Genomic DNA, 21,441 nt, shown 5'->3' with positions numbered 1-21,441 from the left:
TTATTACATTACAACTACAATATAGATTGATAGATTATATACACAATGATGAGTTGACAAGCAAGGAGATAATGAACATTGCAAAGGTGTGCTGGCGTTGGTTTGAATATTGTCAATCAAAGGTCTTCATAAAGAATAGGTTTAAGTTGGATTTAGATGTCGACAAGAACTTGATAATGAATGGGAATGTTCATGGAAGAATCATTGAGCTTATCAACTCTCGTTACTCATTGAAACGAACAACCAGCATCTCTTCCATCAATATTCGACTATGTAAAGCAACAACAACTTTCTTAGACAAGTCTAAACAACAATATCTCACAAAATTCATTATGGATCACTTGCCCAACTTGCAGGAAATACACTTGGCAGGCATGCTAGATTCAGGAGTAGTACAAGTTATCAAGGCATTGGACAAGGATATTGGTGCCGAGCGAATGTCAAGCATGGAACTCTCATGGAAGGCCAAGTATGGAATCAATGCAGACGGCATACTTGCTGGAGGAGAGAAGATCAGTCAGGTACCTCCATCATTGAGAAGACGCTTCAAAAAGTTCAATTTGGTGATTGATATTCTTGTGGATGACGAAGGATTGAGTAGGATCATTGAGGAGGTTGGAAAGCTTCGACCCACCTATCTCAAACTCTGGATGACGGCAGAGGAGCCCGCTTGGCACATGAGCTACGAAGACCTCAACCCAGAGAATGGACGACTGGAGACTCTCATCATTGGAGGTGACTATGTTAGTTTGAGCGACATTGACAATATGCTGGATAGTACCAAATGGCCTAAACTACGTCGTCTAAATGTGTTGATGGATGGCACTCCATCTTCTACTCAATAAGCTTGATCAAGATACACCTTGCATCAAGGACTACTCCTGTGATGGCAATTCATCAGATTCATTCGAATATATAGATCGACTTTGCCAATCCCTTGAGGAAAACACTACACTACAGGAACTGGAGCTTAGTAATATCTGCTTAAAGATGTTGCCAACTGTGTTGTTGGCTCTGGCTCTACAAACGGCGACCAGTCCTTATCACACAAGGTACTTGAGTTCTTTGCAAACTCATTCGCCCAAGTCTTCCAACATAACAATACACTTGTTGGGCTAACAATTGGAAACCTTCAGATCATCAACAACGACTTCTTTGAAACACTCTCACATCACAACAACACATTGACCAAGCTCTACTTGATCGATGGCACTATCAACGATGACCATGTTCCAATCAAGAGCATCAACACATACATCAACAACATCTACAGCAACAACAACAGCATCAACAACAACAGCAGCAACAACAACAACAACAACATCAACAGCATGTTAATCAACAAGGTCAACAGTATATTTACCAAGCGCCACCATCTCATGAGGTGCCATATTTCAACTACTACTGGGGCCAACAACAACAACAACAACAACATCCTCATCAACAACTAGCGCATCAACAACAACAGCACTATCATCAATGATTCAAAGAAACAAACAACTTAAGTCGCTTTCTCTATCTGGAAACAATCTCACACAATGGGAGCCAATCATCCAAGCATTGAAATCAAACACTACATTAACATTCATCAATGTTAGAGATACTCCATCACTTTCAAAAGAGTTGTTGGAACAAATTACATCTCTTCCAAACCTTGAGGATGTATTGTTCGGTGTTAGCGAGCAGGACGACGACTAGGCTAGACCCCTCAATTGGATACTCCACTACACAAGTTGACCATCCACTGGTGTCATACAGTCCCACTCTCACGATGATACCCCTACTACCTCTAAGGTATAGGGATATTGAAATGAGACCTAACCCTTTGTCTGAATGTGGTCATCGGGGATAATAAATGACAAAGTGAGTTCAATCTCTTGGTTGAGATATGTCTGGTGGGGTAACCAATTTAGTTGTTGTCCCCGCAAACACACTTCCTCGCCCACTCAATTTGAACATCCAACCAAAGAGCCGGGCACCACAATGGTCCAATTCCGAGTTGGACAATACCTTGCTAACTCTAGTCGGATGGATGGATGGATGAATAGATTGATATGATATCATATATATACACTATTATTATTCAAACAAACTATATATTATAACTAACTACATAAATAATGGCATTAAACTTATTATCAAGATATATCGTTGAGGACTTGCCTCCAAAGTCCAACAACATGATATGTGTAAAGAGCACTGATACAGTTCCTTTTGTATTTAAAGTATGTTAATATGTTGACTCTGAGGTATACATTGTATATCTAACGTAACACTCTCTATTAATTAGTTATTAGCAAACAGCAATATATTGGCAGCTCCAGTATTGAATGAAGATAACAGACCAATTGGATTGATTGACTTTGTTGATATTGTATGCTGTGTTGTACAGATTATCAATCATACTGGATTGATGGGTAATGACTACCATTCATTCATTGAGAGAGAGGATCTTTTGGAGCATACCTATGCATCCCATATTACAGGTATGTTTGCTTGATTGATCCTTCATCCTTTCGAGGAGTATTAACATTATTTGTGTATAGACCTTTCACAGAGGAACCCTTTCATCCCTGTTGTACAGGGAGCATCCTTGTTGGAAGCCATCACAGTGATGGCTAAGAACCAGCTTCATAGGTATGTGAAGTGGCCTTCAGTTAGGGTAATGCATATACTAACTTGAATGAATCTCTTTAGAGTACCAATCGTATCCAATGATATGGAGTCTGGTTTGGGACCAAAGATTATAAACTTGGTCACTCAATCTGCGATCGTGCAGTTCTTGGCCAAGCATATGGATGATCTTGGCATTTGGAGTAACAGAACTCTAAAGGATCTTGGATTTGTACAGAAGCCAGTGATCTCTATCAATTTCCATAAGAGAGCATTGGAGGCATTCCAGTTGATGGCTGAAAAGGTAACATCTTGATCATCGTCATCTCGAAAGTTAACTTACTAACTCTTATGTTAGAGAGTCAATGGTATTGCAGTTGTTGATGACAGGAACCAACTGTTGGCCAACATTAGTGCAAGGGATCTAAGAGAGTTGTTGAATGAGAATAGGTTGTTCGATGATCTCTACAAGTCTGTCGGTGAGTTTGTGACCAAAGTTAGACAACAAGATTATCGTGGTGTGCATCCTAGTATCTGTTGTTCACAAGAGGATACGATGCGCAAGTTAATAATGAGTATGGCCGCAGCTAAAGTACACAGAGTCTACATGGTGGATAGTGATCGTCGACCCACCGGTGTCATTTCCTTGCACGACATTCTCCTAAGTCTTCTAGACCACGTCAACTCCGGAACAGGATGCAACTAAACAGAATGATTGATTCATTGGATTGATTGATCATGATTAGAGTGTGTCGCCCGCAACTGGTGTACCACGTCCGTCTTTTCCAAACAATCATTCAATCAATCAATCCATCTATCTATCTATTCTCCCAGGGCTAAGAAACAAGATGACTCAACACATTCGTTTCGTCCTTCTTTGCAAAGATACTCACACATTCACACACATTGTCAAACAAACTACTCACAACACACACATTCACTACATAACCTCACCTTCTATCTACATGTTTGTTGTCAATAATCAAATAAATTGAATTGAATTGAAGAGAGATAGCGAAGGTATAACACCACATCTTTGAGACAACGACTATTATTCATAATCTTCCATTTTAGTATCAAACACACACTAGGTTTTAGATTTCGAACAAGAAAGAGTGAGTGTTTGCGCAAGATAGAGAAGTTGACTTGGTTCCCAATTATGATGTCCACGCACTCACTAATGTTACTTACTTGCTTATTCAAACAAAAACAGATAGATAGATAATCAATTATTATTATTATTACTATACAGATAATACAAAACAGATATATATATACAAACATATAGAAAGACATGTCCGACGAAATTAAAGCAAAGGAATACTTGGATAAGGCAGAGAAGAGAATCAAGGGAGGAACGCTCATGGGTATCTTTGGTGGAGGTTCTTCAAAGTTTGATGACTCTGCCTCTGACTTTACAAAGGCTGCAAACCTATACAAGATGTCAAAGAAGTGTAGGTACAACAACACTTGTTATCTAGATCGATAGTTTGATTGACTTACTTATAAATATAATTTATGATATACAGGGGATCAAGCAGGAGCAGCATTCCAGAGAGCAGCAGAGTGCTATTTGAAGGCAAACAGCAAGCATGATGCTGCTACATCATATGTTTCTGCATCTGCTTGTTACAAGAAGGGAGATGTTTCAAAGGCTGTGTTGACATTGAAGGCCGCCATCGAGTACTACACCGATGAGGGTCGTTTCTCGATCGCCGCCAAGCACCAGAAGGAGATTGCTGAGCTCTACGAGGCTGAGGGTGACCTCGACCAGGCCATCGCCAGCTACCAGGTCGCCGCCGACTTTTTCGAGGGCGAGAACTCCACCGTGTCCTCTCACCAGTGTCTCTTGAAGATTGCTCTCTTCTCTGCACAGTTGGAGCGCTATGACAAGGCTATTGAGATCTACGAGCAGGTTGCTTCGGCTTCGCTCGACAACAACCTCACCCAATGGGGTTGCAAGGAGTACTTCCTCCGTGCCGGTCTTTGTTACCTTGCCTCAGACGACGTTGTATCTGCTGAGCGTTCTTTGATGAGATACAAGGATATGCAGGCATCTTTCTCATCATCAAGAGAGGCTCGTCTGTTGGATGTATGTTAATCATTCACACGCACTTTGGGATCGAACTAGTTCACATCTAACATATTCATTCATTCATTCAGGACATTATCCATGCCATCAAGGATAACAATGTAGAGAACTTCACCGATGCAGTTGCTGACTTCAATAACATTAGTCCATTGGATTCATGGAAGACATCGATCTTGCTGAGGATCAAGAACACCATCAGCAAAGACAATGAATCAGTAATGTAATGTCCTGGACTATGTGTAAATCAAACAGCAACAGCAAACAGCAACAGCAAACAGCAAAAAGCAATGCAAAAGCCAATCACATTACCTCTACTACTCCCGCAAATCCCCCAATCATTCTCCAACATCCCTCTTCCAAATGTCCTTGGTACACTCTATGCCATGTCCCATGTCAGATGGCTTACTTATATTATAATTATAAATACCCTCATTGCACCACCTCCTGTGTTTTAGATCAAATAGTCCAACCTTGTTATCAGGTTATTTGTCAAAGCAGTAGTAACTCATCAGCAATCCAATGACTTCTAATCGGACTATGTGTCGGCCGTCTGTCGGTCGGGCATTGAACAAACACACACAAGAGAGTAAGGTTACAAGTATGCGAGAGGAGAGGAGGTGAGGGGTTGTGGTTGGTTGGTTGGTTTGAGGAAGTGAAGTAAAGTGTGTGAATGATAGAGAAGTTGAAGGAGTGTTGTTGTTCAAGAGTTGACTGAGATACAAGGATATATCTAGTTCATTGTAAAGTGGCCCTTCAATTATAATATAAATATATTCATACATATAACATACATAAATTCATACAAGTCATTGACAGGACATACTTGGATACCAGTTTCAAATCAAACAAACAAAGAGAAAGAGAAAAGAATATAGAAGAGAATAGACAGTTGACGAATGAGTAGGAGGAAACTACTTATTAATCTACATCGTCTAAACGATGAGAGTGAATTTATGATACAGCCTTCGACTTCGGTCGTGGCAATGCAATCGTTCAAGAGTGAATTGGAACAACAAAAGGCAGACGCATTGCTTAGGAATAGATATCTGTACATCTCTCTCAATGGTCTAACTGGTATCATTCTAATGATCGTCGAGTTACAACTGTCATGGAATGGTACCTCCCTGCTGATCGACGGCAGGACCAAAGCACTCCGCATGACAATATTCTTCTCAACCCTAGTACTTTGTATGTTGGCAAAGTATTGGCATGGCATGGCTCACTCATACTCATACTCAAACTCTTTCATTCATATATGTAGTATGTCAATTGATGGACTATTATCGCCTGTTGTTATCACATGTTACTCATGGATGGATGACAAAGAGAGCGAGAGGATTCCGTGTGACACCTTTGAATGTACTTAGGTCGACTACACTGGCGCCACTCTTTTGGACAGAGGTCATCATATGTCTGGTCCAACCAATACCATTCGCAAGTGGTCCCATCCACGTATGGAATGATCCCAAGTGGGGCCTACTCATGTGGCTGCGTATCTACATGTTTGGCCGTCTCTACCGCGACTTCTCACGTGTCTATCGAATCAGACAGAAGATCACCGACAAGTATAAGGCCAAGAATGAGGTGCCGCCCAAGTTCAACTGGTCACTCAGTTTGAAGACGTTGTTGTATCAGCGTCCTTTGATGACCTTCATCCCATTCACTCTGTTCATCATCTTTATCTGCTCGCATATAATCTATGTGTTTGAGCGCGAGGCACAGCATCAGTTCACCTATGCCGTCTCATTGTATATATCATTCATAAGCATGTTCACTGGCTGGCCGACCGACACCTATGACCATTACAACCCTGTCACATTCTTTGGAAGGTTTGGAGCTATTGTAAGTTGCCGGAAAGTGGAGTCCAAGGCCTCCACACTAACCTCTATCCATCAAATTTATTAGATGTCATCTGTACTCGGTTTGTTCACTCTGGCATGTCTAATTGAACAGTTCAGCCATCTTACACGACCAACTCCACATCAAAGACCAATAATGAACTACATCTATCTTCTGGAAGTCCAAGAGCGTGAACGCAACTCAGCCGCCGCAGTATGTATCCATTAGGTCATTCGTTCAATCAATTGATTCATCCCTCACTAACTTAATCAATATAGTTGATACAAGTAGTTTGGAAGAGATTCAAATGGCAACGATCACACTTGTTGGCAGCCAATAGAGTGACGTTCAATACACAAGAGGCATACTTCTGTATGAAGTATATTGAGGCTACAAAGAACTTTGGACGAGACAGACGTTATAAGAAACAGATACTCAGTCTTATAAACACAGAGAAGGAACCAGAGGTGAACAACACTGTAAAGGAAGCCGAGCTCAAGGAAGCATTTGAGGTGGAGCGCAAGTCAAGAGAGGCTCTCGAGTCCAAGATGAAGACGTTGGAAGAGTACCAATTATACATTGTCAATCAATTAAGTCAGATCCAGGCCAATCAACAACAACAGCAACAACAACAACAACAATCACCAATACCTCTCTTCTATCGACAGCAACAACAGCAACAACAAACTCCACCACCTTATCAACAGCCACCATCAGGACCTGGTGGTGCTCAACCTCCTCCTCCACCTGAAGGCCAGTGAGGAGGGATTCCTCCCAGTCACAACATCCACCTGTTGGAACTAAATGAATGAATAAATGAACGTGTATACAATACAGACACTGGCCACTACGTTGGCCATGCTTCCTCTTATTCTTCTTTATCTTTGGATAACTATGTACACAAGTCAGCTAGGCGTCCTTATGCCTAGCAGACTTACTCCATGTCCTTGCCTGGCCTGGAACGGCCTGGCATTGCCGGCAATTACTTATTGTGACCACTTGGGGAATCCATCTCCACAAATGTAATCAACAACATCATCGTAGGAGATGGAAGTTGCAACAACGTCATTGCCGGAACGTGTCTTGATGAATGCATCATTCCTAAACACAGGCACAAGCATGTAGTCACTGTTGTTGATTGTCTTGAGTGTGTTTACTCCTGTCATTATAGGAAGGTAGGGAGAAGATCAGGTTAGTCTATGCCTCCCTCATAAGGGTAACCGCGAGTATCAATATAACCAACCTTGTTCAACGAGATAGTCTCTCTGGCGTTGTTCCAACTTTCCAAAACTGTACACATAGAAAAGGACGGACTGACAGAGTTGTGATGGTACGACGGACACAGGGTCACTGAAAGGTTGCTTGCTCTCATCCTTGATGGTCTCTAGGATGTAGTCAAACTTTGTTGTGACCTCGTGACAACTGTCACAACCGGCGACACCCTCGCTGATCAATGCCTTCAACGCCTTGCTCGCAGTGAACCTGTTGGAGAATCCCTTCCTCATATTGAGCACTTGTCCAACAGTGTCAGCAACATCCAATGTCTCTACATATGCAGCTATTGGTAATATCTTGCATGGTATGTTATGGATCGTCCTAATGAGGATACCCTCTGTTGGCTTTGGTATGAGTACCAATTGATTTGTTGTTGTTGTTGATGCTAACCATGTATCCAACTCATCATCACAATGAACTGTTGTCCAATCTATTGTACTAGATGTCTGAGTAGATGTTGACGCAGCAACCTTGTCCACATCCAACATGTTTCCAGATGCAGCAACATTTGCAGGTATCTGTTCATTTGGCAAACTAACAATTAAACTCATTCTTTCTTTCTTTCTTTAAATAATAATAATATTATAAAGTTATGTTATTACTTATCCTTTAGAGAGATAGATAATATATATAAACAGATAGATAAGTATGATATTACAGGTGGTTGGTTAGATGGTGGATTGTTGTGTTGGGATGTTATCAACATTGAATGAAATTTCCATCTTTAATTAAAAGGTGCCCGTTCAACACACACAAGTCCCAGCTTTCCCAAGCTAAGGTGGTTGATTGGAAGCTCACACCCACTCAAACACAACAATAACTTCATCAACATCTTTGTTCAATAAAACATTGATGCTCATTTCCAGTGTTTGATGATATTGATTATCTACAAATAATAATTAATGTTATAATTGATAATAACACAAACTATTGACAATGGAAGGTTTCTACAATATCAGTATATTTGGATGAATACAGACTATAGAAAGATATTCATTAATTGAATATCTTGTACAATCTCCCTCATTCCAATTGTTCCAACATTGACATATATCTAATATCTGAACTCGCGCATTCACTCGTCTATCTATGATAGTTATTGTCTATCTGAAAATGCCAGATATTAGATATATGTCAAGAAGTTGATAATTTAGGCATTTAGTCCACGCCCTTAATTTGGTTCGTGATTTAGATTGCCCTGTAGAACGGGCACGAGGTGGAACTACCCCCACTCACATGTCTTTGCACATATTATCAGATATGTGCTCATGCGAGTGACGTTCGTGGGGTTCCAGGCGGGCCAACACCCGCCAACCTAAAGACAACCTCAAGGACCTTCATCGTGACTACTACCTCACTTTCCCTCATTATACTCAAGTACTACTTATTTATCACTTCCCGAAGTTAACTAGTATTGTCATTCATTCATTCATCTTATAAATAACAATGAAACAGATACAAGTAATATTACTATTGACAACTGTATTGTTGGCGTTTGCATTTGGCCCAACCAATGCACTCACATTGGCACAGCTAAAGGTTCTGTTCAAGGGCAATATCATCGCCCCAGCCGACTCCACCTATAACAACGTTAGAACTGGCTACAATGCTCGTTACTCACGTCTGCCTGTCCTCGTCCTCCAGCCACAGAGCGCTGATGGTGTCAAGCTGGCACTGGAGTACGCACAGACCAACAGCCTCCAGGTGTCGGTCAAGTCCGGAGGTCATTCCGCTTCACTTTTGTCGGTGCTCGATGATCGTGTAGTCATTGACCTGTCCACAATGAAGAACATCTCGTTCGACCCCACCTCGATGACCATCACTGCCCAGCCAGGCAACCGTTGGGTGGAGTTCTACAACTACTCGATCAATACTTTTGGCGTTGGTACTCCAGGCGGCAACTGTCCCTCTGTTGGTATTGGTGGCCTGTCGCTGGGTGGTGGTGCCAACGAGCTGGCCTCAGTCTATGGCGCAGCCGTCGACAATGTTCGCGAGCTGGAAGTCGTCCTGGCCAACCTCACTGTGGTCGTGGCCAACGCCACACAAAACACCGACTTGGTTCTGGGCACTGCGCGGCGGTGGCCACGGAAGCTTTGGTGTCGTCACAAAGATTACTTACCAAGTGTACAACCTGCGTCCAACCTACTACTCGGCCTGGATCACCTACAACTGGACCGACTTTGAGAAAGTGCTGGCATTCGTTGACACCTACGCCGAGACCATGCCCAACGAAGTCAACCTTTACTTCACCGGCTGGCGCTCGGGCAACCTGTCCACCCCCTCCGTGGCATTGTCCTGCTTCTCCAACGGCGCACCCGAGGCTGGCGAGAGCGTGTGTGGCGTGTTCCGCAACATCAGCGGTATCCTCCCCACCAGCTTCAGCGTGAGCCTCCAGTCGTTCTACAAGACAGTGGCCAGTGGCACCGACCCCAAGGGCCGTCGCTCATACACCAAGAACACGTTCCTCTACCAGCTCGACCGCTGGACGATCCGTGCCATTCGCCGTGCCCTCGAGCGCTCGCCCATCACCGACTTCAAGTACAACACAGGCCGCTTGAACCTCTACTGGACGGGCGGCGCCGTCCTCGACCAGGAGAGAAACGCCACTGCCTTTGTGCATCGCAGCTACCCATGGAATGCCGTGTGGCTGAGCAGCTGGGTGTCTGGCGACAAGAGCAAGGCCTACCACGATTGGATCAAGCGCACCTACAACTCGATGCTGGACTACTCCGTGCCCGAGGCCTACCAAAACTACCAAGACGACGAGCTCGACAACTGGGAGCAGATGTACTACGCCGAGAACTATCCACGTCTGCGCGAGATCAAGTCACTCTACGACCCCACCAACTACTTTAGCTATCTTCAATCAATTCGTCCAGTCGAGTCTGACAATATCGTCACCTATGACATTGATGAGGAGTATGAGCCAGAGTATTAATTAATTAATAAATATATCTGACAGGGATAGATATAGAATATATACAGGTGATTGATCGAATGATCATTCTCAACCGACCCTTTAGATCCGGTTCGACCACTTGGGACAGCCGATTGAACAATCTGACTTTGGGAACAATCACCCGAAAAATCCAAATTGATCAAAGAAGCAAGAATGCAAATGGGAGGGGTCAATGGACCATGCAACAATGACTTGTGATCTCAAACTTCATTCAAACACATTCATTCATAAATCCATTCATTCATTCATTCAATCACACACATACATATACACACATACAAAGAGATAGAGAGAGAATAGAATGTCTGGACTGTTCAATAGTCTGTTCTCTAGTAGGAAGAAGAAGGAAGAGGATGATCATCAAAGTACAGGTGGTGCACAGAGTCTGAATACATCAGGTTCATCACAGACATCACTCCAAGACAATCCTCTACCAACTCTAAATGAAATACAAATACTAAGTGCACATACAGAGCCTGTTAAAGTATTATTAAAGATTGATGAGAAGAGGTATGTGATGTCACTCGATCAATCATCGAATCAACTAACTAACATGATGATGAACAATGAAGGTTGGCATCAGCAGGGGATGATTACATTATATATATATGGTCAATTGAGACAGGAAGGAATATTATGGAATTGATTGGACATACAAATCGTGTGACATGTTTGTTGTCACTGAATGGTAATATATTGGTATCGGGATCAATGGACAAATCGATAAAGATGTGGGACCTGTCCAAGCCAGTGTACAATGAGAGCTCAAAATCATACTACTTGGAGCCAATACGTACACTACTTCAACATGTCGAGACCATCAAGTATCTCGAGAAGATACCCGGTGGTTTCTGCTCAGCATCCATTGGAGATAGCCTACATCTATGGTTTGAGAATGGAGACTATAATCGTTCCATTGCCAAGTCATCGCCATGTATGTACCCCTTAGACCCTTGCCCTGGCCCTGGTACACAAGGAACTTACCCATCACTCGATCACAATCAATCAAATAGGTACCAACGCTATACTCTGTGTAAATAACAACTATATAGTGACAGCCGAGTCAACTAGCCCATTCCTGATCGCATATAGATTGAATGAGTCACTGCCTCCAATGACATTGGGCGGCCATAATGGTTCAGTCAACTGTCTGCTCAATATATCGGACAAGTACTTTGTGTCGGGTTCGCGACCAAGTGATCCGGACAAGTCAAGCAAGGCCAACGAGTCACCACGTCTCAAGAGTTTGATCAGTGCGCCCAAGCCGGCCAACGACAAGACGTTGATCATCTGGAGCAGCACAGACTTTACACAGGTGGCACACTACTCGTGCAACCGATCAATCAGCTCATTGTACCAGATCACCGAGAACTATATCCTGGCCACCATCTACAAAGGCTTTGGAATCTTTGACACTCATGGCAACCTCTTACTCGAGTACTCTCCAGACAATCCCGATCACAAGACAGAGATCAATGGTGCATTGACATTATACGATAAGTATGTATTACATCAATAACGATGATGATGGAATCATTCCGCTCACTCACTCATTCAATCAATCAATCAAAAGTACAAGGATCATAACATGGGGAGATGATCCAAAGCTGACTATGTGGGCTTGGAACATGAGAGATGTTGAGACAAAGAAGAAGAGTGCACCTTTGAAGCCAATACCAATCGGTGAGATTAGAGGACATACTGATTATATCAAGTGTGTCACGGTACTAGGTGATCACTCCATTGCCACTGGTGGCTCGGACAACACCATCATCATGTGGAAGGATGGCAAGGATCAATCATCAATCAGGAATCACATGGCTGGCGTCTCATTATACAATCACCAGACCAACTACTCAGACTTCTACGTAAGTTCCATCATCATCCACTCAATCAATCAATCAATCATACTAATTCATTCATTCAATCAATTCCAGGATGAGGATACCAACAAGTTACAAGAGTTTAAGTACGAGGATAGAGAACCAATCATATAGTTGAGACGTGAATAGTTCGAATGATGATTAAAGGTTATACTCAATCAATGTACATTACATTAACTAATGAGATGTGGACTGACGGACGGAAGCATCGACCTACCTACCGCCGACGACGACGACATTTTATTCATAACAAACACATGGCGACCAGACTGGCTTAGACAACAATGGCAGAGTTGACATTCATCGATGTTGTAGTGGCAGCTTGCAGAACATATTGTCTGATTGATGTCTTGTCTGTGGACTCGTTGAACCTATAGAGCAGGTTTGGATTGATCTCAAAGTTGGATGGCAACACGATGGTGGCCGAGCGATCGGGCAGCGTCACCTCGATGGCCGGCTGCTTGGTCTGCTGCTGCAGATGTTGTTGCTTGCTGGTGCGCTGGATCTGGCGAGCGGTGGCGTGCAGCAGGTAGTTGAACAACACATTGACCAGCGACACAAAGAAGCTGGCGATGGCGCACCAATAGCCAGACTTGGCACCCCACTTGAGATAGGTGTTCTCGCCAATGAATGAGTCACAGAAGAAGCGACCGTGACATCCGCGGTAGTTGTCCTTCTTGAGGTTGGCTGTGAATGTGAGGAATACAAACACGACGCTTGCCTGGAATACTGCCAGCAGCACTGAGAACACATTGAGTGCCTTCCTAGCGGCCTCGCGCTTCAATCCAAGGTACACCACAAAGCTGGCCAGAGTTCCCAACAAACATGCCAACGACATCACCTCCAAGACCAAGCATGCCAACAATGTCATCCTAACATTATCTCTTTGAGTGTGTACTAGGTCACTTTCAGAATTCTGATTGTTGATGGGGGAGGAGTAAGTAAGTCTGGAATGGTTCCAATAATTAATTATTCAAACAACATACGAATGCATCATAAGTAGTATAGACAATATCAAAGTTGATGTGTTCCATGCGACGATCATATCGATATGAGTTGACGTAAGAGATTGAGTACCAGTTGGTACTGAATGAAACTGTGATCAAAGTACATAATGCCAGAGAAATAGCAAATATTGTCCACAACAATGATGTTTTCCTTGTCTTTAATATAGACTTATATTGGAATAATAAATCTGATGACATATCTAGATATTATAAATAATTACAATAATAATAATATATAATAATAATATGTATTTGATAATTGATTGAATGAATGATTAATTATTGTTGATATTGATGTGAATGAGTGAGTGAGTTGGTGCTTATATCAGAGTGTAACAATTGCGAATTACGAATTGTCCAGATATTGATGGCTATTCAAACTCTCTGGATGAATGGATGTATTGATGGATGGATGGAGCAATAGAAACAGGACGGATGTATCTACTACACTGGAATGCGATGGAAGTGGATGATAACCAATGAGAAATTATGTAATCCGATCGCCCATGATTAGCATGTCAATGTCCATTATCTTCTACGACATATATTATTATCTCAGATTGACAAGTCTGACTTGTTGATTGATTGACTGATGAGTGTGTGAATATGAGTGCGTGTGTGTGGCGGGGTCATTGTTGACATTCGTGTTGTTGACACTTGTGGTGGTTGTGTGTGTGTGTTGGTGGTGATGGAAGGTGAGCGTGTTGATGAGAGTCAGGTGTGTTCTGATTGAACATAATAGGGCAATTATAGGATAATAGAGCATTGATTGAATGATATCGAGTGTTGGGGTATGGAATGATTGATTGACTTAGTCAATTTGAGAGTCTCTCATGGACGAATACCTGACGACGACACCGACACGGAAAGTAAGTGGATTGATCCTTACTACACTTCTATAATGAGACAATCCTAAATTCAGACTCTCACTCACTCTCCCTCAACATCATCATCATCATGCTCTTAGCACTATCATTCATTATTTGATTGACTGATTGATTGAGTGTATCTAACAATAGATAGAGATAGATAGGGAATATTTGAATGAAGATCAGGTCAGTCATACTGCAATGATCATCATGAAGGTAATGGACAGGCTAGAGACAGGGCCTCAAACATAGACGTTGGCATTGATCGTCGGCGCAGCTCAATGAATGATCAAACCCATAAAGGGTAGTGTCGAATTGTACACAAGGCCTACTGTTGGGGCACTTTTAATAACCGTTCATAGTCATAGATATCTTTAGTGTGTGTGTTGAGAGGTCCATCCATTCAAAGTGGCAACAACAATCAGTTTTGTGTGTGTGGATGGGAGGTTGTTTCAACGCACTCTCATTGATTGATTTTTTAATTTTTTTTTGTTTGTGTTTTTGAGTGAAAGACAACAACAACACCACTTTCTCTCTCACTTCAAACCAAACACCAAATCATTCACCATATCCACCACAACACACACACACCCTCACACACACACACTCATTCATTCATTCTATATCTATCTTTCTATCTTAAGTTTGTACTTGTTTGTTGTTGTTATTGTTATTGTTGCTGTAATAATACACTCATCTATCTCTTATTAAGATACATATACATACATTACTTCTAGAAGTATAGTTAGTTTGTTAGTTAAACAGAACATTCAATCATTCATTCATTCATTCATTCATACTCAATCAATCAAACAAATATCAAACCAAACATAACAAACAAATAATAAGTTGTTTCATTATATATTATATATATATATATATATAGTAATAACACATATTTAGATTAAACATTGTTGTTGGAAAAGGATAAAAAACAAACAATGATGATGGAGGCAGACAATGTTGTCAATAACAACGCTCATAATGGAGTGTATAGTACAACGTCGAATGCTTCAATGAACATGTCAGCGTCGCAAACAGCGCAGCCAGTATACGAACCGATCTACGTCGATGTGATCGGCGCCGAGAAGGAGCGTGTCATCATCCAGTTGAACGGCATCAGCGCACCGCTGACAATCATCCGCGAGTGCACGCCCTACCGCATCATCTTTAACGACACCGACTCGGCAGACTCCAAGATGATGTCGGGCAACACCGACGACGACGACGATCTGGGCGACGACAAGGACGAGGAGCTCGACATGCCCGACGCCACTCCACAGCAGGCCATATGCAACATCTACGTCTTTGACACCAAGCACAAGCAGTGCATAGACGACTTTAAGAAGCTATTGGGTAACCTATCGCTCACACTCAATGCCTCTGGACAATCACAGCCACAACAATTGTTAATTGTAAGTTGATCGACAACCCACGACGACGATGACTACGATCATGTGACCAGTCGTACTAATATGTTTGTATGCGTAGCCAACAATATTTGTCGGAATGAACATTGGACCAGCACTCAGCTACATAAAGGACCTGAAGATGATCCAGAACAAATGGCCATTCATTGAGTGGAAGGACAATGATGGAGCAAACATTGTCTACAACTCAGTCGTAGAGGCTGTGTCACGTATAAAGAAACAATTGGCTTTGACCGATGCCTGTACCAGAGGTGATGTAGATGCATTGGATCTTGTCATTCGTTCAGATGTATCTGCTGTAAGCATCACCAATCCAACAATCCAACTCCAATCAATCAATCATACTTACACATTCATTCAAACAAACAAAACAGGAACAATTATCAGCAGCACATAAAGCTGGACATGCAATCGTATTCGATTCATTGTTGGCACATAACAGCAATGCATTGGTGGTCACTGGAACGATGGCACTGCTGAGCGCAGTGGTCGAGACTAATGAGATGAAGAAGCCAAAGAGGTTGTCGCTGACCAGGTCGAACCTGATGCGATTCCCAAGGTCAATCACAGAGAAGTGCACACACCTCGTCGAGTTGGACCTCAGTGACAACAGGATCACCGAGCTGCCCAAGGAGATCCAGGACCTCAAGAGTCTGCGCATCCTCATTCTGCGAGACAATCGTCTCGAGAACATCCCACTCGAGGTCAGCTACTTGAAGGACCTCAAGATCCTCGAGTTGCAGGGCAACCCGCTCAGCGACTTCCCGCCCGCCGTCATTGCCAGCGGCACCAAGAACTTGCTGTCCTTCTGCAGGAATATATTGGAGCGCCAGAACTGCGAGATCTGGAAGAAGGTGAAGCTGATGTTTGTCGGTCAGGAGGGTGTCGGCAAGACCAGTTTGCTGCAGGCCTTGACCGGCTCCAAGAAGAAGAAGGGAGAGCTGCAGGTCACCGGAGACACCATCTCCACCGAGGGTGTCAAGATCCAGACCGTCAAGGGCAAGAAGATCGACTTCTCTGCCTGGGACTTTGGTGGCCAGCAGGTGTTCTACCCAACTCATCAGTTCTTCTTGACGAGCCGTGCCCTCTACCTCGTGGTCTTTAAGCTCACCGATGCCAACTGGGCCGAGCGTGTCGAGTACTGGATCCGTCAGATCAAGTCCATCTGCGAGTACGGTATCAAGCCAGCGCTGTTCTTTGTCGGCACCCACACCGACGTCTGCACACAGGAGCAACTGAACGAGTGTGAGATGATCATCAAGAGGTCCTTCATGGGCCTGACCAGAGTGAAGGACCCTGTCTGCTTTGTCAGCTGCAACACTGGCAAGGGTGTCAAGGACCTGAAGAAGAAACTGAGCCAGGAGGCCGAGAAGAGCGGTCTCATCAAGAAAGACATCCCGGGCACCTACATCCTGCTGGAGCACCGTCTCACCAGACGTGGCGCCAACCCCGGCAAGATGTTTGCCGCCGGCCCATCGTCGCTCAATTTGGGCAGCTCTAACAGTCTGTCAATGAGCGGCAGCAGCTCCCAATCGGTCAAGGACCGCTATATCGAGTTTAGCGAGTATGAGCGCGAAGCTGAACTCTCCCACATGAAGCTACCAGACGACCTGCCAGGCGCCACCGCATTCTTGCACAACCTCGGCATCATCCTGCACTACAACACACCGTCGCTCAAGCACCTTGTCGTACTGGATCCCCAGTGGCTGGCCGACGTCATGAGCAGTTTGATCACATTCTCGCACAACTGGATCAAGAAGGGTATCCTGGTGCACAACGAGCTGACCTCCATCTGGGGTGGCCGCTACGATCCCTCGTTGTGGCCCGTCCTGCTCAAGATTCTGGAGAAGTTCGAGGTTGCCTACGAGTTGCCTGGCCGCGTTGAGGTCGAGGGCCGCTCACTCATTCCATCACTGCTGCCCGAGGAGCCCGAGCTTGAGATCCTCAAGATCATTGAGCGCGAGTGGATGCCCACGGCCGACCTGGTGGAGACGAAGCAAAATGTACATTTCTTTGGCCGCGACTACAACTTTGAGTTCATGCCGCTGGGCTTCTTCTCCAGGTTGCTGCTACGTATCCTTCACATCTCTGGCATCATCGTCAAGACCTACTGGAGGAACGGTATCCTCTTGGACATCATCAACACGGCGTCGCAGAAACAGCAGGCCCTCGTCACATTCAAGAAGCGCAAGAACTTTGGCTCAGCCGACTCATACAAGCTGACGATCGAGGTGCGCTCCTTCAACAACGCCGACCAGGACAGCAGCGCCGCCCACTTCCTCCAGCAGCTGATCTTCACTGTTGACTCGCTGCTCAACAACTTCTACCTGAACCTACCCAACGTCGGACGTCTCTTGCCTTGCAACCATTGTATCGAGAACAACCCCCGCTCCGAGCCATTCTTCTTTGATTTCAGCAGCTGTATCTCTGCGCTCCAGGAGGGCAAGCCCAACCTCTACTGTCGCAATGATCCCAACGTGCCAGTGCCAGTATCTCGCGTTGCACCAGATCTTGTCGCCAACAAGGTGCCCGTGCTCAAGGACAACGAAGTTGAGTACGAGAAGCAGATTGGTAAGGGAGCCTTTGGTCTCGTGCACAAGGGTAAGATGGTCAAGGGTGGCCAAGTCATCGCCATCAAGTCGTTGCTACTACAGGAGAACCAGGAGACTGAAGAGATGGTCGAGAAGTTCCAGGAGTTCCAGCGCGAGGTCTTTATCATGAGCGACCTAAAGCACCCGAACCTGGTGCGTCTGCTCGGTCTGATGTTCAGCCCGCCCAGAATGGTGATGGAGTACATCCCCATGGGCGATCTCTACAAGCGACTTCGCTGTGGCGAGCCCATGAGCTGGAACCTCAAGACAAGAGTCATGCTGGACATTGCCCGCGGTCTCGAGTACATGCAGGCGCTGAACCCACCCATCGTCCATCGTGATCTTCGTTCGCCCAACATCTTTATCTGCTCGTTGCACGAGGACGCCCCAGTTGTGGCCAAGATTGCCGATTTCGGTCTGAGTCAGCAGTCAGTGCCCTCAGTGTCTGGTCTGCTCAAGTCGATCCATTGGATGGCACCCGAGACCATTGGTGCCGAGCAGGAGAACTACACAGAGAAGGCCGATACATACTCGTTCGCCATGGTGCTCTACGAGGTTCTCACCAGCAAGTTCCCCTTTGAGGAGTACTCTCTCAAGGAGCGTCAGTTCATCACGGCCATTCGTGAGGAGAACCTCCGTCCTACACTGCCCGAGGACACACCTGTAAAGTTACGCAACGTCATTCAGCAATGCTGGAGCGGCGACCCCAAGAAGCGTCCATCGTTTGGCTACGTCGTGCGCGAGCTTGAGGAGCTGCGCGGCGGCATCACCACCACAACAACCACCACAGTGTCCGTGTCGAACAAGCCCACCGTCGACTCGGCTGTTGCACTGGAGCCACCCGTCTCCCAGACAGCCAACCTCAAGATCATCAGCTCAGCACCCACAACCAACCAGTCACTCTCTGAGATGAGCAACTTCAACTCCAACGCGATGCAATCGTCTGGAGTGGCCATCGCCAAGCCCATTGGAAACAACCCGATCAACTTCATGTCGATGGTGTCAATGCATCGCAAGATCGAAGTGATTGCCGCCGTGGAGGCCGGCGAGTACGTGTGGACCAAGTCACTGGACAACCACATGTGCTTCTGGAACAGCAAGAAGGCGTCACTGCTCCGCGAGCTTAAATGTAAACATAGCAACACGACCATCAACATGATCAAGGTCGGCTCCACCGTTTGGGAGGTGACCAAGGCCATCATCTACGTGTGGGACATTGTCAAGATGGACATTGTGCGCGAGATCAACAGTCCGCACTCAGCCCCAATCACCGCTGTGTTCCACGCCGGTGGCGAGAGTTCCGTGTACACAGGTGATGCCAGTGGACGTGTAATCGTTTGGGACGCCAAGACCGCCGAGCCCAAGGACAACTTTAGCATCACAGAGGGACCAGTTGTTGGCCTGTCGATATATGCCAGTATACTATTTATCATCAACCCACAGCAGATCTTCCTGTGCAGGACCAAGTTCATGCAGGTGCAGTCCAGCGCCTCATGGAAGCACACCAATGGCACCATGCACTCTGTTCTCGCATTGAAGGATGAAGTGTGGACCGGTGGCTCTGACGGCAAAGTATACACATGGAAGATCAAGAACGACAGTGACCTCTCCTTGCAGAACAAACTCGAGATGCACAAGGATGTTGTCACTTCGTTGGTGGCAATGGATGATAGTGTAATCTCCAGTTCACTAGATAAGTCCATGAATTGGTTCAGTCAATCGGTATGTAACATGATGATGTTCTTCCAAGTCGTGAACATCTTACTAACATTCAAATCAAATCAATCAACAACAAACAGAACCCCAAGAATGAGCACTATGCTTCCAATGAGCACTGCAAACAAGGAATCAAGTCCATTGTCAAAGTCCAACAGAACACTGTTTGGACGATATGTAATGATAGTACCGCACCCTTGCATCTATGGGACGTGCCCTCCAAGGTGGAGAAGAAGAAGCCAGTCCCAGCACCAAGAAACTTCCCAAAGATCTTTAGATAATCACCTCCTCCATCTATACACATCCATTTAATATATAATATTTAATCAATTCACGTGTATTCCAACATGGTTGTTGTTGGAGATTGATTGATTGATTGATTGGTTCGTTCGTCCTTTCCCTTGCACTCACACACATGACATCAATCCGTCATAATCACTCTACTTACTTTGAATGTAAGGATTGAGTTCCTTCCAACCTTTCGACGGTGTTTACAACTTGTCAATTTAATAGAATGACTAAGCCCAAGATGGAACAGTTATCACATTATGTGTGTGATCAGTTCCATATACTAACACTGACAGATATGGTAACTTTGATCACACTCAAAGTGTGTGTTTGAATCTTTAAACTTGTCACTGACAAGTTCATCCAAAGTTAACGTCTTTGTCGTTGTTCATCAAACACATACACACAGATAACTTTAATCAATCAATCAATCAATCATACCCTAACCACATCCACATTCCACACTACTCTATTTCTATTTATAACATGTGATATATGTGTTTATACATATATATATATATATCTAGTATCTGATGGTGTTGATACATGATGATAGTGTAGTAAATCGATTGCACTCTGACTCGGGCCTATCCACTGACACATCATYCATCCACACACACACACGCACACACACATACTGACTGATCATCATTCACTCCCACCACCCACGAACGCTAACCCATCAATCACACACACATCAATTCTGATTGGTTATATTAAGTGCCGGACTGCATGTCATCTTTATTCCCTAGCTCTGCACCATCAATGTGCCAGACAGTCAGCCCGCTTGATGATGCAACTCCATCAATCAATCCTCAGCCCGGCATCTAGACATGTCAAACTGGCCACCCCCACAATCAATCAATCAATCAATCAATC

At 44.4% G+C, this 21,441-nt stretch overlaps 10 protein-coding genes across 10 annotated transcripts; 8 read left to right on the top strand and 2 right to left on the bottom strand.

Moving 5' to 3' along the window:
- Positions 1 to 332: 332 nt before the first annotated feature.
- SAMD00019534_008260 (hypothetical protein) lies at positions 333 to 1,483 on the top strand (the record flags this gene model as incomplete). The annotated part of the gene is made up of 2 exons (XM_012902793.1): positions 333 to 743; positions 1,274 to 1,483. The coding sequence occupies 2 exons, from the start codon at positions 333 to 335 to the stop codon at positions 1,481 to 1,483; spliced, it is 621 nt and encodes a 206-aa protein (XP_012758247.1).
- Positions 1,484 to 2,120: 637 nt separating this feature from the next.
- Positions 2,121 to 3,319, top strand: SAMD00019534_008250 (hypothetical protein; the record flags this gene model as incomplete). The annotated part of the gene is made up of 5 exons (XM_012902792.1): positions 2,121 to 2,225; positions 2,291 to 2,486; positions 2,547 to 2,637; positions 2,698 to 2,917; positions 2,972 to 3,319. The coding sequence occupies 5 exons, from the start codon at positions 2,121 to 2,123 to the stop codon at positions 3,317 to 3,319; spliced, it is 960 nt and encodes a 319-aa protein (XP_012758246.1).
- Positions 3,320 to 3,907: 588 nt separating this feature from the next.
- On the top strand, positions 3,908 to 4,929 carry SAMD00019534_008240 (hypothetical protein; the record flags this gene model as incomplete). Its single annotated transcript, XM_012902791.1, has 3 exons — positions 3,908 to 4,067; positions 4,143 to 4,705; positions 4,777 to 4,929. The coding sequence occupies 3 exons, from the start codon at positions 3,908 to 3,910 to the stop codon at positions 4,927 to 4,929; spliced, it is 876 nt and encodes a 291-aa protein (XP_012758245.1).
- A 672-nt stretch (positions 4,930 to 5,601) lies between these two features.
- Positions 5,602 to 7,302, top strand: SAMD00019534_008230 (hypothetical protein; the record flags this gene model as incomplete). The annotated part of the gene is made up of 4 exons (XM_012902790.1): positions 5,602 to 5,893; positions 5,967 to 6,547; positions 6,611 to 6,757; positions 6,823 to 7,302. Coding segments are annotated over 4 exons (1,500 nt in total), but the record flags the coding sequence as incomplete, so codon positions are not given.
- Positions 7,303 to 7,533: 231 nt separating this feature from the next.
- On the bottom strand, positions 7,534 to 8,370 carry SAMD00019534_008220 (hypothetical protein; the record flags this gene model as incomplete). Its single annotated transcript, XM_012902789.1, has 2 exons — positions 7,534 to 7,703; positions 7,788 to 8,370. Coding segments are annotated over 2 exons (753 nt in total), but the record flags the coding sequence as incomplete, so codon positions are not given.
- Positions 8,371 to 9,265: 895 nt separating this feature from the next.
- Positions 9,266 to 10,003, top strand: SAMD00019534_008210 (hypothetical protein; the record flags this gene model as incomplete). Its single annotated transcript, XM_012902788.1, has 1 exon — positions 9,266 to 10,003. One exon carries the CDS (start codon positions 9,266 to 9,268, stop codon positions 10,001 to 10,003), a length of 738 nt encoding a protein of 245 aa, XP_012758242.1.
- Positions 10,004 to 10,040: 37 nt separating this feature from the next.
- Positions 10,041 to 10,757, top strand: SAMD00019534_008200 (hypothetical protein; the record flags this gene model as incomplete). Its single annotated transcript, XM_012902787.1, has 1 exon — positions 10,041 to 10,757. One exon carries the CDS (start codon positions 10,041 to 10,043, stop codon positions 10,755 to 10,757), a length of 717 nt encoding a protein of 238 aa, XP_012758241.1.
- A 322-nt stretch (positions 10,758 to 11,079) lies between these two features.
- Positions 11,080 to 12,772, top strand: SAMD00019534_008190 (hypothetical protein; the record flags this gene model as incomplete). Its single annotated transcript, XM_012902786.1, has 5 exons — positions 11,080 to 11,288; positions 11,351 to 11,712; positions 11,792 to 12,278; positions 12,352 to 12,646; positions 12,716 to 12,772. Coding segments are annotated over 5 exons (1,410 nt in total), but the record flags the coding sequence as incomplete, so codon positions are not given.
- Positions 12,773 to 12,935: 163 nt separating this feature from the next.
- Positions 12,936 to 13,695, bottom strand: SAMD00019534_008180 (hypothetical protein; the record flags this gene model as incomplete). Its single annotated transcript, XM_012902785.1, has 2 exons — positions 12,936 to 13,577; positions 13,648 to 13,695. The coding sequence occupies 2 exons, from the start codon at positions 13,693 to 13,695 to the stop codon at positions 12,936 to 12,938; spliced, it is 690 nt and encodes a 229-aa protein (XP_012758239.1).
- A 1,786-nt stretch (positions 13,696 to 15,481) lies between these two features.
- SAMD00019534_008170 (hypothetical protein) lies at positions 15,482 to 20,555 on the top strand (the record flags this gene model as incomplete). Its single annotated transcript, XM_012902784.1, has 4 exons — positions 15,482 to 15,952; positions 16,029 to 16,265; positions 16,342 to 20,280; positions 20,358 to 20,555. The coding sequence occupies 4 exons, from the start codon at positions 15,482 to 15,484 to the stop codon at positions 20,553 to 20,555; spliced, it is 4,845 nt and encodes a 1,614-aa protein (XP_012758238.1).
- Between the last annotated feature and the right edge of the window lie 886 nt (positions 20,556 to 21,441).

This window comes from Acytostelium subglobosum (assembly GCF_000787575.1).
Source record: "Acytostelium subglobosum LB1 DNA, scaffold: scaffold2, whole genome shotgun sequence".
In the NCBI taxonomy this organism is placed as follows: Eukaryota; Evosea; class Eumycetozoa; order Acytosteliales; family Acytosteliaceae; genus Acytostelium; species Acytostelium subglobosum.
The sequence above is the reverse complement of the archived record's forward strand: the minus strand, read 5'-3'. Positions and strand labels throughout refer to the sequence as shown.